The 17,786-nt window shown below is 43.9% G+C and overlaps 1 protein-coding gene across 1 annotated transcript in view; it reads left to right on the top strand.

The window, feature by feature from the left end:
• Positions 1-17,786, top strand: part of TMC2 (transmembrane channel like 2) — a 98,114-nt gene that overhangs the window by 61,630 nt on the left and 18,698 nt on the right. The window contains exons 11-15 of the mRNA XM_066584678.1: positions 5,740-5,928; positions 9,778-9,957; positions 10,042-10,197; positions 13,135-13,263; positions 16,931-16,998. Coding sequence (XP_066440775.1) covers positions 5,740-5,928; positions 9,778-9,957; positions 10,042-10,197; positions 13,135-13,263; positions 16,931-16,998 — 722 coding nt within the window. The remainder of the gene's footprint in view (positions 1-5,739; positions 5,929-9,777; positions 9,958-10,041; positions 10,198-13,134; positions 13,264-16,930; positions 16,999-17,786) is intronic.

The raw sequence follows: 17,786 nt of genomic DNA on the forward strand, positions 1-17,786 counted from the left end.
TAAAATATCTAAATCATAAAATTAAAATACATGTTTGGTATCGCCGCGTCTGTAAAAGTCCAATCTATCAAAGTAGCACATTATTTACCCCGCATGGTGAATGTCGTCTGAAAAAAAAAATAAAGAACACCAGCAATGCACTTTTTCAGTCACCCTGGCTACCAGAAAAAAACGCAATAAAAAGCAATCAAAAAGTCATATGTATTCTGAATTAGTACTACAGAAAATACAGGACATCCCGCAAAAAATGAGCCCTTGTTCAACTACGTTGACGGAAAAATAGAAAAGTTTTTGCAGGCAGAAGATGACCGCAGAAAATAATTGTGTAGTATAGTAAAAAAAACTATACAAGTTTGGTATCGTAGTAATTGTACTGACCCATAGAATAAAGTTATCATGTCGTTTTTGTTGCAGTTTGTGTGCCGTAGAAACAAGACGCACTGAAACATGCCGAAATGTCATTTTTTTTTCCATTTTACTCCACTTACAATTTTTTAAAAGTTTTTCAGTACATTATGTGGTGCTTTAAATAGCAACATTAAAAACTACAACTCGGCCCGCAAAAAAACAAGATCTCATACAGCGACGTTGATGAATAAATAAAGGCGTTATGATTTTTCTAAAGGGGGAGAAAAAAAATGAACGGCATTAACGGGTTAAGTACAGTCATAAAACTATAAAAAACTATGATAAAACTGTCTCTCATGAGCATAATCACAGAAAAGTAAGATCTAGGCCCAATGTCCATGGCTGTATTTGCACTGCGGGGTCTGAAGCCAGCATTCGCCTCCGGATCCCGCAGCAAATACTGCCCATAGGACATGCAAGGAAAACGATTTTTCCTGCCCACGAGTGAAAATCAACTGAGATCTTCCACTCGTCGAGGAAAATCGCAGCATGCACTATTCTGGTGCGGATCTCTGTCCGTCCTGCTGTAAGTCGTGGCGGATTTACGTCATTGCTGGTGCGACTCTCTGACTGCACATCCACAGAGCAGAGAGAAGACACCGGACAGTTATGCAGGGGTCAGTGCCGGGGCACAGGCTCTGATTCCTCTGCGAGATTTTGCAGTCGGAATCCGACCCGGCTGGGGTCATTCGGCCTTAGAGTTATCTCTGCTGCAGAGGAGAAGTTCATTAGAGTTACCAACCTTATAAATCGCAGATTAGAGTCTACATAAATGCTTCCCAGAGATCAAGTATCAGACACATCTCAACAGCAACTGTTCATAAGAGACTGAGAGAATCGGGTCTGTATGGTCAAATTGCTGCATGGAAGCCACTACTGAGGAACATCAACAAGAAGAAGAGAATTGTTTGCGCCAGGATACACAAGGAATAGACATTAGATAAGTGGACATCTATACTTTGGTCTGAGTCAGAATTTGAGATTTTTGGTTCCAACAGCCATGTTTTTGTGAGGCACAGAAAAGATGAGCTGATGACTTCTACATGTATGGTTCCTACCATTAAGCATGGAGGACGAGGTGTGACGGTGTGGGGCTATTTTGCTGGTGACAGTGTTAGTGAGTTATTCAAAATTCAAGGCACACTTAGGCCGGCTGCACACAACCGGATTTGCATTCTGGAATCCAAGGCGGGCGTCTGCACCGCAGGTCCACAGCAAATACCATTCATAACATGCTGTAGAAAAGCGCTTCTTTCTGTACACGAGCGAAAATCAATTACGATTTCCGCTCGGGGAAAAAAAATTACAGCACGTTCCATTTTTGCGCTGATTCCGCGTGGACAGCTTCCATTGAAGTCAATGGAAGTTGTCCGAACCACAGCGCTGTCACAATGACATTGCGGAAATGTCACAAGTCCCCACGTCATCACCTAGCGATGCTGGTTATAGTCTTTCTGCTGGTTATACTCCATATGTAATAAAAATATTTTATTGTACCATCGTCGCCATTTTTTGGAGTCATTGAGCCATTTTTGTTTCACTTCCACCGTGCTGTGTCAGATGACATGGCCTCCACAACCACCCGACCCAAGCCCAAATGAGATGATTTAGGATAAGTTAAACTGCTGAATGAAGGAAAGGCAGCCAACAAGCGTTCAACACCTCTGGGAGATCCTTCAAGACTGTTGGAAAACCATTCGTCATAACAGAATGCCAAGAGTGTGCCAAGCAATCATCAAAGTAAAAGGAGGCTATGATGAAGAATCTAAAATATAAAACATATTCTGGTTTAACACTTTTTGTCTTCAACTTAATTACATATTTGTCCCTTAATTGTTTTTATCTCTTTAATATGAATCTACAATATAGAGTATAAAAAAACATGGACTGAAAAGTGTTTCCAAACTTTTGACTGGTACTGTAAAATCTAGGTCTTAGCTCAGAATGAGCAATGCTATAGGCCATCCTCAGAGAACAGTGTTTACAGAGTTGCTAAGGCATGGCATTGTGTGAGTATAGATTCATAAAAAAATTTATTAATAATGCTGCACTTGTAGCCGGTATTAAGGGCTCATTTACACGACCATATGTGTAAGAAGCTATCCCCGCATATGGCAGCTAGTGCATTATGTATCACACACACACTGTCCTGCGCAGTGTGACTTTTGTCTTTTTTTTTTTAAGTTCCCCGCTCTGTTTCATAGCGAAGTTGCGTATGTATCACTGCCCATTCGCAATGTATTCCGTATGGGCTCACGCTGCGTGGTACATGGTGAGAAGGATCACGCTGCGATCTTTTTCACACACATATCTACATGCAGTGTTTACACACTAATGTGAGCAGATCAATGATAGTCTATGTACTTTCATTGACTCCATTCACCGAATGTCACATGGCAGGGGTAATACACGCCAATATCATGGTCATATGAATGAGCCTTAAGGCCTACTGGAATCTTTCTTATAGGTAGTACTGACTTAGGACTTCATGGAGCATGGCACCTTACTGTACCTCATAGGCCTCCAATTTCATATGCAGGCACACAGAGGTTTTTATCTGATTCTATACAAATCAGAAAAAACGAAGTGTAGTGCCACTTCTGGAATTGCAGATGCCCATTATTCTAATCATTTGCAATCTCTATATGTGCAAAATTAGTAACATATACCATTTTTTCAAGAAAATAACCCGAAAATAAGACCTAATTACAGTTCATTAAAAAAAAGTCAATTTAAATAGTGTCCAGGCAGCTATGTATGTAAAAAAGTAAAATCAATGGAATGTAGCAGGACAGATAGTACCTTCACTAAGAAAAGCAGACAGCCCCAAGAGAATTACACTCAAAAGACCCCACTAGACCCAAAACAATAAGGACTGGCGAGTGCTAAGCTCTCACACATAGATTGGGTAGTCCCGCTGGCACCACTCCACTCCTGAGCATTGTGGCTGCTTCCGGTCACCAGGGGGAGCCAACTGCTACACTTGGCTGCAGTGAAACACAGAAGAGAGCAGCTGGAACTCTAAGGGACCATACAGAAAGTAAGGCACCTGTGACCAGCATGATGCTGGTAGGACTAACCGATCTATGTGTGAGCCTGGCACTTGCCAACCCTTATTATAAATTGCCGTTCATGGAAAAATAAGACATGCCCTTGGCTATCGCTAGCAGTCCCATTAAAATGAATAGAGCGGCACTGCATCACTCCATTATAGGACACTCAGGACCCCCATGCTCCAGTTGTTGGACCCCCTACCATCAGATACGTATTCCCTATACTGTGAATAGGGGTTAACTATTGATGACCTATCCTCAGCTAATCAATATTTGATCGGCTGGGGTCCGCCCCTTGTGATCACCACCAATCAGCTGATTGAAGAGTCTGCAGTGATTGGTGAGTGTGTGATATCACATTTACCAGTCACATAGCTTGAGAGTAACTCAGTCCCATTCAAATGAATGGGATTGAACTGCAGTGCAGAGTACAGCAGCTACACAATGTATGGCGTTGTGCCTAGCATGGATCCTGAGCGACTGACTCCCACCATTTAACTATTGATAACTTATTTTGAGATAGTTAAATGGCAGAATGGCAGAAAACCCCTTTAAGTTAATTTCATGGACAACCCCATTTAAAATAATATTGACACTTAAACAACCCCATTTAAAATAACACTGCATGACAGTCACTTAAATGGGTTGTCAGAGACCCAAATAGCCATAAGTCATCACACAATACTATAATAAGTGCATCCATTTCCTTTCCTCTTGATGTGTTTAAGCCCTCAGCTCTCCTTTTGAGGGCTTAAACACATGGGCGCGACTTTGTCCCATCTTGCGGCCGTGAAAATTACGGCTGCATAACGGGACAAAATGGTTTCATTTTCACAATTGGGATTCTCGTAGATTAATGCTATGCGTGAGAAAAGATAGGACTTTCTCGCATGTAGAATTAATGCATGAGAAAGATAGGGCAAGTCATATCTTTTCACCTAGTGAAAGCACAGGAGCTTTGATCTTTGGGACGACTGCCGAGCGCTTAAAGGGGTTTTCTGGGAACAAAATAGAAATTCTGAAAATGCTGAAATCTAGAATGTACAGCTAAGTAGCAGAAACCTGAACCTTTTATGTGCCGCTCTGGATGCCATAGCTCCTGATCTGCTGCTGTATTTACAAGCATCACTTCCGCAATAAACTCAGCAACAGACTGTAACCTACAACTTCCAGCATACATAGAGCTTGTCTCCCTAACAGCGCTGTAGCTCCGCCCACAGCTAGAGGTCCTACAACTTAGTAGCACCAACTTCCTTCTCACTAAGTGTAACGACTTACCGACATTGGAAAGGAGCTGTGGGAGTAGTAGCCGTGCACGGCACTAGAGAATAGTCAGATGAAAGCCAGGAGTCGGTAACTGGAAGTCTTGGTTGCAGTACAAACAATGAGGCGATGTAGTCAGGAGGAAAAGCCAGGAGTCGAGATTGAGAAGTTTTGTAGCACTAGAAGGCAAATAAAAGCTGGATCAAATGCTCTGGAGCAGAATAACCAGTGCAGAAGTGGCAGGGCCAGGCTTATATATGAAGTGCAACCAAAGACAGAGGTGGGGTCAGGACCAGGAGGCAGGAGCTAGAGAACTGGCATCAGGGAACAAGGTTGAGGTATACAGGAGAACTTGTTCAGCAAGCTGGATAGCTCACTGGGGAGAGCTACTGACTGGAAAACAGGAGGTCGTGAGCCCTGACACTAAGAGTGCCAGAGAGCCTGCTGCAGCAGACTATGCTCATATGCTCAATCTCAGAAGCGATTGCTTACTGAGCATGCATGATCATGATTGCCTGCTTGAGATGAGTATTCAAACCGAAAATGGACTGGAAGAGCACAGCATCATGTTAATGGACATGACATCAGCAGAAGGACAGAAATTACAATTCAATGCGGTCATCTGATGGCCGCTAGTAAAACGCCACAAAAACGGTACAGTAAATACATTGTAAAACCTCATCCTGCTTCCAAAGAATGCGTAAAGTTAAAAAGTCCCCAAACACCCCTTTTAAACTCCTTCCATATTCGTATATAGTTTAGAGGTCTTACTACTTGGCCGTATAATAACTGAGATATTAAGTAATATGTTATGGTTCTATTCCAGCAATGAGCTGACCCATTCTATAAAGACTTTGTATTTTTCTGTTTGAGTCTTGTCGACACATTATATAATTGTTCGAGCTCGCCGTTAGGGTCGCCGAAGGTAGTAAAAGCCTAAATGTCTAACAACAACATGATTGTTCAGGCTCCTCCAAGAGCTAACGACTTGATGTGCTTTGCATCCTTTCCTTAGGAATCTATTGTAGATGAAGAGGAAAGCAATAAGGATGAAAACATTCATCTTACTAGATTCCTCCGGGTCTTGGCCAACCTAATGATCATATGCTGCTTGTGTGGAAGTGGTTATCTTATCTACTTTGTTGTTAAACGCTCACAGACATTCTCCAAGATGCAGAACGTGGGCTGGTATGAAAGAAACGAGGTAATAAGGACGGTTTCCACAATAATCTTGTATGCTAATTACATAAAATCTCATTCTTAAGAATTAGAATTAAACAGAAATAATGAAGATTGCTTTGCCATATAATAGTCCTAGCATGCAGTCATATATTGTACAAGGAGGCAAAACTCGCAGCCGCTATCCTCGGCTTGCTGTACGGTAATGTTGGCTACCTGCAACTGCTACTAATGGGAATTCACTACATGGAAATATATACAGCACTACTTGTGGAAATCTATATACCGTTATCTCTTACCTGGCGGGGCTGCATGTATGCAGAAACATGATATCTAAACTCTCTTTGGCCGCTCTCACAGGAGCAGATTGAATTGCGTTGACTTTCACGGTTTACTCATACTTGCGGGTAGAAATTGCAGATTCCATAAACGGAAGAAAAATCACAGCATGCTCTATTTTACCGTAGATGGGCTCCATTGATCTCTACGGATGCATTCGATCCAGAGTGCATACACAATTAACGTTGCATATGGATGCGAATTCGTATTTGGACACCAGATACAAATGGTATAAAGAAAGGAGGAGTTTGTGGGGCAGACACTGCAGGACAGAGTTTAGGGAGCAACACCCATCCAGACTGCTGTCTGAAACCACCACTGCTGTCTGCAACCTCCGCTTATTCTTCTGGGCTCTTCCTCCACAAGAAGAAGTGTTTGTTTTTAGAGTGGTTTATACTACTTCCAAAAAAAGTAGTATAAACCAGCCATGCCCAGAGAGCAGTATCCCATTCTGAAGGCATGGCTCTTACCATAACAGCACAAGAGTGTCGCCTGGGTCGCCACCTGAGCAATGGAAGGGTGTTTCCAGAGGGGTTGGGCAACTTTCTGAAGTCATTTGCAGCTTGTGTTAGTTCTTCCGCATGGACGATACGCTGTTATACGCGTTACATCTTCAAAGAAAACTGCATGCATATGCAATCAAATGCAACCGTATGCAATTTGCTTCCGCGATCATTCATAGGTCTTCTCCCGAGGATATCCGCACACGGAATCCGAGCCGCTCGTGTGAGCTCGGCCTTACCCAGATATTATAAAAGGATTCCACAAACAATTTCAGACCTAAAAACAGAATGATGGATGTGAACTTTAATGAATGGCAGAACTGTGACTAGGGAAGTGGGCCCATGTTGAGCTTCTTTATGGGGGTACAGGTTCTCTGTCCACACTCCTGATGATGCAAAGAAACATGTTATATTAGCGCTAATATGAGTAAGTATTTCTCTAAATGCAGCACAAAATGACACATTTAAAGGGACTGTCCAGTAGTAAACTATTGATGGCCTGTCCTTGGCATAGGTCATCAACAGTAGATTGGCAAAGGTGCTGCTCGGGACCTCCACCAATCAATTGTTCACCATGCTGGCATGCTTGTGCACTGAGCTGATTTCTGCAGGAAGCAGACAGCTCCATTTTTAATACAGTGGTCAGGCTTGGTATTGCAGGCAAAATTCCTGTCCATTAATAAAGGCTGTTGGAACCACAAGTGATACTAAGGCGCTTTGAGTAAACAACTCGCTCGTGGCAATGTACTAGTTCAACGCAGGGTAGTTAAATCAAACTCTACATTAACCACTGGGCAAAGCATATTATTATGTCCATTCAGCGCTCTAAAGCGCGACGCCTCAGCACGGATGCAAGAAGGTGTCCTAATAAAACTGCAACAATTATCATAATGTTGTATAGACCAATTACACCTCTTCAGGTATAGATGAAAGGACACCTTACTAATCAAGGAAAGTAGCAAACCTCTGACTAAGGGCGAGCACCCACTGGCGTTTGCGTTTTCCGCGGGAAAAAAACGCAGCGTTTTCGCCGCGTTTCCCGCAATTTTTCCACGCGTTTTTCGCGGCGTTTTCGCGGCATTTTCGCGGCTTTTCCGTTAATTTCCATTGACTTTCATGGGTGCATTAGGAGAAAAAAAAGGACACATATGCAACTGACATGTTCCTATGTTAAAAACGCAAACGCAACGCAAAAAAAACGCCAGTGGACAGGAACACATGTTATCTCTATGCCTGTGCAGGAAAAACGCAAAACGCAGGTAAAAAAACGCCAGTGGATGCTCGCCCTTAAAAGCAGGGTGATTGTCCCCATAAGGACAGCCCCACTGTCTTCATCTGGAAACTAGCTGTCCCTGATCAGGAACCTGGAGATATGCACAAAACACGGGACACGACACAGTTCACACACACTAAACACAGAAGATGACAGTTCACACCTTATGTCTAGCCACCTGCACAGACATACGGAACAAATCACTGTTCACACCAATACACAAGGTCATGCATACCACACAGAACAGGATTGCACATACACCACATGTCTGGCCACCTGCACAGACACAACAGCACAAGTTGCTATTCACACCAACACACAAAGTTATGCATTCCACACAGAACAGGAAACCCACCCAGAACTCCCATGCCTACAGATAATAAACCATTGCTAGCCCAAGTGTCTTCACACCAAGGTGATAGAGAGTCAGCCATCGTGCTGAAATAACAGGGAATAGTGACAGACATCACCCACCTGACACACACATAAGACATCAGACGTCTGGAGGCTGTACCTGCAAAGGGATAAGGAGAAACCTGTGGGTGTATGTACCTATGTGGTCACTGTACCACACACCACTCGATGCAAGCACCCCAGAACGCAAGGAGGGGAGGGACAACAGATGTCCAGACCGTCCTCAGGGAAGGTGAGAGAGGCACTTCAGACAAGCATGCAAATACCAGCTCTGAGTGGGTTTACAACAGAGTAAAACACTAAAATGACCAGCAGCTACTACCAAGAGATGCTGGTGTTTATGTACAGCAGATAAGAGGCGATTGGCTAGAGAAACACCCGGTCAGCTCAATTATCCTTCACCTGTGAAGCTGTGCTGATGAAAACCTGTAGAACCACTGGTCACAGATGCACAACCTAACACATAGACACTGTTATTCCGAGAGCAGGGCTGGAGGCGCAGGGTTTAACATGGATTTTACATGGGTTTTTGGCCACTTTCACATCTGCGTTGGAACCGCGGGTTGGAGGCTCTGTTGCAGATCCAGCACAAAATACCAGTAGAAATAGCACTGCATACAGTGCTTTTTTTCTGGTAAAATACTGGTCAGCTGAGCAGAAAGCAAATGGACCAAATTATAGTCAATAGGGCCCGTTCAGTGCTGTTCACTTCCATCATAAGAGAGTCGTTCGGCTAGAGGATTCTCCTTTCCTGTTTCCTGAACGGAGCTGGAAAATGGAACCCCCAATACAGATGTGAAACCACCCTAACAGTTTGGTGGTTGTTTATTCACCACCACCTCGTTGAAGCCCTGCTCTTGGCATAACACAATGTATATATTGTGCCTGAAGGCTTCCTTAATTTACTGACTAATATGTGTGTATATGTCTGAACTTTAAAAAAGGTTTGGTCCAGTGTCGCCAGTAGAGCAAAGTGTGATGGTTCTCAGTGAGAGAAACCAAGTAATCTTGTAGATATGAGACTTTTTACTGGCTAACAAAAATACATGATGCTACAGCGAGCTTTCGGATCTCCTATGGACCCTCAATGTTTCATTGAGCCTGAGGAAGGGTCCATAGGAGATCCGAAAGCTTGCTGTAACATCATGTATTTTTGTTAGCCATTAAAGGGTGTTGTATCTACAAGATTACCTGGTTTCTCTTTCTGAGAACAATCACACTATGTTTGAACATTGAGACATTAAATTAGAAAACGAAGTGTTCCTTTTCTGAACTTCTTATAGGTCTCCTTTAAGGCTGACATCTTGGCACACTGACGGGGTTCTTTCTCATCATCATTTTACAGGTTGAGATAGTGATGTCTTTGCTTGGAATGTTTTGTCCTCCACTTTTTGAAACAATTGCAAATTTAGAAGATTACCATCCTCGGGTGGCATTAAAGTGGCAGTTGGGAAGAATCTTCGCTTTGTTCCTTGGCAATCTGTACACATTCCTGCTGGCGTTGATGGATGATGTTAATGAGAAAGTAAGAAGTGAATAGCCCAATGCTCAAACTGCTGCTAATATGCATCCGTGCCTGAAACCATTCTTTTGTCTTGTTTTGTGGCAGCTAGCTCAAGAGGACAATATAAAGAATATCACTCATTGGACTTTATTTAACTACTATAATTCAAGCACCTTCATTAATGGAAGCGATACCACCCCCCCGCCACTACATCCGGCTGATGTCCCCCGGGGTCCCTGCTGGGAAACTAATGTTGGAGTGGTAAGAATACTTACTGTTCTCCTAATATAATGGGCTCTTTTATCTTCTCTTCATAAGGGATTCAATCCACTATAATTTCTTGACCTTTTATCACTCCGAATAAATTTTAAGTAATTCTGTGTAACCAGCAAAAGACACCAAAGGCAAATCTAAAACTCCACAGAAGTGGGGATAAGAAACCCAGCTCAGCTGAAGAGAGAGAAAAAAAGTGACTCCCACGCACAGAACACTTTAGGCTATGATCACAGCCGCGTTTTTCCCTTGCCTTTGTCTCTTCTGTCATAGGGGAAAAATGGAAAGCATCATGTCCGTTTTATTCCCTATTGAAATGTATTGGGCTTCAGTTATGCTCAGTATTGCTCCATTCGCATCCAGCGCATCAGATTTCCGTTTTCTTGACTAAGAAAATAACGCAGACTGCGGAACTTTCTTCTCTATCCGAAAAAAAAGGAAGTCAGACGGATCCATTCTTTTTTAACATTGTATAACGGAAGGCAATCTGTTAGCATTCGTTATCTATTCCGTTAAGTGGATCTGTTTTTTTGTTTGGGCATGTGCAAAGCAGGATAGATGACCTTCCTGGTCCCAAGAAAAAAGATGGAGAAAAAAAAGATATTGACATTCTTAAATGGGTCCGTTAAAAAAAAAAAAACAGCCACAAACTGTTTTTTATATTTAAATCTCTTCCCCCAAAATCACTGCAGGGGTTGCAGGCAGGCCATTGCTTTCAGGTATTATTGTACCTTGATGCCACCGGAAGCTAGGGGTGTGACAGCCCTTCAATGGAGGGACGCCCCTGTCACTCTCCTAGCACCTGATTGGCTGGCAGTACCTCTCCTGTGTCCCACCCTTCTCCTGTGCCTCCTGCTAACTCCTGGCTGTCACCCCTTCTCCTGTGCCCATGTGTACCATTAGGTATGGGGCCAGTCTTTCCCTGCTTAGTTGTTTCTGAGTGTCGCCCGTGCCATCTGCCTCAGTTCTCTGCTTGGGCGGGAGTCCAGCAGGTGTGGAGGGCTGGATGCGGTGAATGTAACCCCTCCGTCGCATGCTCCCCGGAGCAGCGTAGGCTCAGATTGTCCTCCCCGGCCGTCGGACAGCGCCACACGGAACTTTTCAATGACAGCGGACACACATTTGTGTCAGGCAGTAGCTCGGAGGATGCAGCGGAGGGGGAGCTAGATCCTGGTCCTGTGCTCCGTGGCTGGTGCCACTGCTATGCGGCCACCTGGGCGCCCTGCTCTCTGCTGCTGCATCTGTAGTGTCAGCCGGGAGGTCGGAGAATGCAGCAGAGGGGGGAGCTGCATGCTCATCCTCTGCTCCATGGCCCCTGGCGCCGTTATGTTGCCACCTGGCCGCCCTGCTTTCTGCTGCAGCTTCTGCAGTGATTGTAGCCTGTGCTGGACAGTTAGGCCTCATGTCCACGGGGAAAATCAGGCCCCCTACGGATTCTTCATGGAGAATCCCGCAGCAGGTCCCTCCTGCCCCGCGGACATGAGGCTAAAAATAAGAATAAACTCACCTGTCCGGACGCTGCGGATCTTCCCTCCGTCGCGGCCGGATCTTCTTTCTTCGGCCCGGCTGCTGTGCTCGGCACGCCAGCTGCGTGTCGCGCACATGCGCCGGACACATCTGCCGGGCCGAAGAAAGAAGATCCGGCAGTGACAGAGGGAAGATCCGCAGCGTCCAGACAGGTGAGTTTTAATTCAGGTACGGGTGTTCCGCGGATCCGGACGGCTTCCATAGGCTTCAACAGAAGCCTGCGGGAGCCTTCCCCGCGGGAGACCCGCACTATAATGGAGCATGTCGCATTTTTTTCCCGCACCTGGATCCGCGCCTGAAGGGAAAAATGACATCCACAGGTATTTAACTACCTGCGGGTGTCCATTGCATCCCTATGGGGCGCGAATCCGCGTGCGGGAAAAACACTGTGGATTTAAAATAATCTTTTCCCCGTGGACATGAGGCCTTAAGGTTAGGGGTGGTCTGAGCAGTAAGGCTTAGATTATTAGCTGTACATGCTGCCATTTTACACCTATAACATGGCAGCATGTTCAGTTAATAATGTACGCCTAAATGCAGCTGCCACCGGCCCCATTGGCCACAAGTTATACCCCTGGATGTGACAGCATCCAGGGATTTCACATCCAAGGAATCCTCTGTGCAGCTGTCACAACCGCAGCAGGGAATAGCAAGCACCGCACTTTATGTATGAATTTTAGGTGCGCGTTTAGCGAATCGCTGCCTTATTTTTTTACAGGTGCGAATTTTATTCGCATGTAAAAAACGCACATGTGACCGCTTTCATTGAAAAGCATTGGTTCTTAATAGATGCGAATCGCAAATGCACCAAACATGCATTTTAAAAAAAACGTTGTCTGACTGAGCCCTCAAGGGGTTTTATCATTAAAATAAACCCCGTCCCCCAGCTGGGCCCTGCCTAAAATAACAAAGAAGGGTATACTCACCTCTCCTGTGGCTCCGAGACGCAGCTGACAGCCGACACTGCCATCGGCGTTGACTTCCAGATCGCTGCAGCCAATCAGATGTCACAGCGTCACGTCCCAAACTCCTGGCATCATGGCGGCCTAGATATGAGTGCTGATGCCAGGAGCACCGTCTGTCAGCTGCGTCCCGAAGCCCCAGGAGAGGGGAGTATACCCTCCTTTTTTATTTTAGGCATGGTCCAGCTGGGGCACCGGGCTTCGTTTTTAATGACAAACCCTTTTAAGGCTTACAAAAAGTAATAGTTTCCCTTTGTATTTCCTTCTGGATGGCATCTAAAGGGGAAACCATGAAATTTGTACTAAACATGAACATTGAGTTACTAATCTATTGCGACTCTGTCTGTACATTATTGTAGATGCCCAATATAATCGTACCCGTATCTGCCAACGTCTCATACTCTACTTTGTTTTTTAATGCTTGTATCCCCATTAGGAGTTTGTAAGGCTGACGGTATCTGACATCATGGTGACATATGTCACTATCCTAGTTGGAGACTTCCTCCGTGCCTGCTTTGTAAGATTCATGAACTACTGCTGGTGCTGGGACTTGGAAGCCGGGTTTGTAAGTCGTTTTTTATGTCTCGGGAATCACATCTATTTTATTATATGTTTAGTTTGTATGCATCTCATTTGTTTATTGCTTAAGAATTACTAAAGAAAGCTTGCCAGCATTAGCATGCCATTAAAGGGGTGATCAGGGGTAACCTCAGGATAGGCCATCAATATCTCATCAGTACCCCCGCTGATCAGCTGAATGAAGGGTCCGACATGCTCATACAAACACAGTGGGGTCTCCAATGTTCATATGTGTCCAGTTAGTGAATGCTGTAGTTTTAGCAGCAACCATTCTGAATATTGCTTCATTCACTTCAATGGACAATGCTGCAATACTCAGAATGGCCGTTACTAAAAGCATAGCAGCTGAGACAGAGATTGTTAACACTGAAGAGACTGAGTGCAAACAGCTGATTGACGGTGGTCCATAGAGTCAGACAACCACCATAGAGAGGAGAGGAAGGCACAACAGTGCCGAAACGTTGCATTCATTTGTAATGGGGTAATAAAACGATTTTATACCTTCATACATCCGTTTATGCTGCCAGTTCATCATTCATATAACCACCAATCAGATATAGATGCTAAGGCTCTATGAGATAATGCACATATTTATCCTCTTTTAAATGACTTCATTGAAAACACATAGCTCATAATCTATCATTTACATTAGGCCGCTTTCACACGGGCGATTCTGTCTCAATGTGACAAATCACATGTTTGTAGAGCCCATATTTTCCTACAGGCTCTTCAACACGAGCGATGTTTTATAGCCTGCTACAAAAGTCCTATTAACTTTCTCGCTACAAAATCGCGCAATTTTCCCCTACAAAAAAAAGCATCACTGACGCTACAAAAATTACATGTACATAGTAGCGATATCGCAGCTATTTTGTAGCAGCAATATCGCCATCGTCTGTGTGGAAGCAGCTTTAGGCTAGATTCACACAGGGCGGATTTGCCGCGGAGTTTCCCTGCGGCAAATCCGCCCACAGCCGCTAATCCTGGGATTAGCCAGCAACGTGGACGAGATTTGTCAAAAATCTCGTCCACACAGGGCGGACAGTCCGTCGCGGCAAAGTCAGCATTAGCCGCTGCTGCGAATTCCTGGGACACCGCATGTCAATTCTCTTTTTTTCCTTTCGTTGCGACCTCACTCCTCTCTATGGGAGAGCTGGCCGCAACGGAAAAGCATGTGGCGAAGCTGCTTCAAACCTCATGGCTGAGTGCCGCTGGTTTTGAAGCTGTGCTTATTACGCAGAAATCTGGCGGGTTTTCGCTGCGGTAAAACCGCAAGATTTGCTGCCTGATATCGCCCTCACAATGCATGTGGAACACCTGGATGTGAGGCATTTTCATGTGAAAACAGCCTCACATCACTGCAAGGGTTCCCTTCATCCCATCGCTTTCAATAGGAGAAGATCGCGATTCCCTGCTAAAGCTGTGACAGCAGCGGTAGGGGATTCCCTAATTCCCGCACAGTCCCATCATCACTGAACACTGTGACAGCTGTGGAAGGGGATTCCTTCATCACGGCAGGGAGTCCCCTCATCACTGAACACCCTGCCGCTGCTGTCAGTGTACAGTAATGAGGGGACTCCCTGTGGGGGATGAAGGAATCCCCCGCCAGAACAGAAGATCGCGATAGTCTGTCATTGCTTTCAATGGGGCTGCCGCCGATCCCATTAAAAGCTTAGTGAAACCTCTGAAGGAAGAAATCCCTGCCACAACTGTCACAGCTGCAGCATGGAATCATGATCTTCTCCCATTGCTTTCAATGGTCAATATCGCAGAAAAAAAGTAGATGCTGCGATTTATTTTCCACCCAGCATCACAAGCGTGAAAACATCGCAAATGAGTACGGAACTATTAAAATTCATTGGTTTCATAATCATGCATTTTCACTCGCTCTTGCAACACAAGAAAATCGCCCAATTTTTTCGCCAGTGTGAAGGTGCCCTGATGGATATAAAAACGTGGTATAGCAAATACACTGTGTGACCATCTGGGGAATTGTCACTCGCTCAGGATTACCGTCTTCTTCTCTGAGATGGTTGGCAGCACTCAGAAAAACCCACACAAGCCAGTTTTGGTGAAAGTAAAGCAAGTCTATCTATTCTCAACATAAGACAGGTATCCAGGCTTCATGCCATTATTCACGTCATTGCATACCCGTTATGCACAGTCCATCAATAATATTCCATTCAGAAGTTCTGGCAGGAAGCATCTCAGGGCAGCACACATATATATATATATATATATATATATATATGTATGTTCCTCTTTCACAGGCCCTCATCCCAGAGAGGGCAGTCTTCTCCAGCATTGAGGAACTCCACTCTCTTGAGTGTGGCAGGAACTGAAGCTTTTACCTTCCTCCCTGCCACACCCACACAGGTGTTCTCTATGATCAGTTAGCAGAATGACTACTTTAGAGCCCTCCGGTGGTCACTCTGCTAACTACACTATCACAACTAAATGAGGTTGAAATATAAAAGAAAATCAATAGATTTTAAAAATCCAAAAATATTAATGTGTTTTCCATAAAACAGTTCATAAACTCCTCATCCTCTGTTGTACTACAGCATTTTTAAATGCAGATGCGTATCAATTTGTATCTTCAGAATGAATCTTAAAGGTAATGCAACCAGCAAATGAAATTCTATATAATATCCAACAAGCAATTAGTTAAAGGAGTATTCCTATCTTGAGTATACCATAATATTAGGATTTCTGAGGGTCCAATCTTTTAAACACCTACTGAAAACAAGAAAGAAGGGGCAGAGGTCCATTTGATTTATTCCATGCATAGCGGTGCTCTCAACCACCAATTCAGCAATGATATTCAAATGAATAGAGCTTTTAGTTCCCTGCACAAGTGTCCCTCTGTACAAGAACTAGCAACAGTCATACTCCGACTGATCAATAAGTCATACTCTAGTGCTATACTATATATTACTATCAATAGAATACCCTTTTAACTCCTTAATGTCCTATGGCCTATATATATGTCATAGGTTGAAGTGGGGTATGGAACCGACAAAGCATGTTCCATATATGATAGATTCTGTGTCAAACAGCTGGTGCTGACAGTAGCTGTGATCAGCAATAACTCTTATTTAACTCAGGCTATCCAACCACTTAGATGCTGCGGTAAATGCTAATGACAGCATTCAAGCCGTTAGACAAAGAGGGCTCCCTCTTTTATCCCATTGGCTCACCGTGATGTGATCATAGGGTGCTGAGGTGAGCCTAGAGAAGCCCTCATACCAAGCAATGCCATTTATTGAATCCTAAGATTGACAAATACAATAAATCTGTGTTGAATTACATGCCACTGGAACCTATCAGAACGCCTTTGCTTACAGCAGAAGCTCCATTTTCAGGACGACATGAGAAGGTTTGAAATGGGCTATTAGGGAACTGCAGAAAATGAAAGTATATTAGAAAGGTGCTTTTAATTTTGTGTTAACACACCCCAGTAAATGATTTTCTGGCATCAGACGTCACCTTTAATAAGAGACTAGGATTTTCTAGCTCAACTGAAATCAAACGGCATACATATGCTTGCCATCAGAAGTTAACCAGTAGCCAACCGGCTTTGGAAAACCTTAATTGTGAAATGACTGTTTTTCTCTCAGTATTAATGTCTAATGTAGTCATTTCCCCTACAGCCTTCCTATGCAGAATTTGATATCAGTGGTAATGTGTTGGGTCTGGTCTTCAATCAAGGAATGATTTGGTAATACAATTATGATGGATTGTGTTTTATGTATTATGTGCCACACTTCTTACTTCTCGTAGAAAGGCTTCTGTGACATCTATGTTTACATGCAGCATTTATTTTCCTATAGAAGTATCACTGGACTAGACTAAGATTAGTCAGTGGCAAAAGAGAAAGAATGTAAAATGTTATGCTTTAATTATTCTATTCCATAACAATCACATTTTGTTTTCTTACCGTAACGTCTTAAAGGGGTAAGACTGGTTTCATATTTGCATCAGAACATTTGGCCGCAGGTTCCATCACAGATGCTGCTGAAAATCTAAAAGCCATCCAGCTGTGTGGAAAGCCGGCGAACCCCATTGTAGTCAATGGGGCCCACCCGGCGCTGTTCGGTTATGTCCAAAGACGGAACTGTTTGGCCTCAGGGTTTCCCCTTTTCTGCTCCACAAATGAATAAGGAAAGTAAAATCCCTAGCAAAGATGTGAAACCATCTATATCCAGCCTTTAAGAATTGATGGCCTATCCTCAGGATAGGCATTCAATGTCTGATCAGTAGCAATCCACCACTCAAGACCAACGTTGATTGAAGGGGCCACATTGCGACTCAGAATATCGCATTATATATAGAGGCCATTCTTTGAATTATAAGCTGGTCACATTGAAGTTTCAACAATAAGTTTTTATTCAACAGCTTGCAAACAAGACAAAACGTGCACAATGGAAATTTGCAAAAAGATAGGTAGCAATATAAAATCTCAGATAAGGAGTAATAAGTATAATGAGAGATTTACATTGTAGAGCA

The sequence above is a fragment of the Eleutherodactylus coqui genome, chromosome 12 (assembly GCF_035609145.1).
Source record: "Eleutherodactylus coqui strain aEleCoq1 chromosome 12, aEleCoq1.hap1, whole genome shotgun sequence".
NCBI classification, from domain to species: Eukaryota; Metazoa; Chordata; class Amphibia; order Anura; family Eleutherodactylidae; genus Eleutherodactylus; species Eleutherodactylus coqui.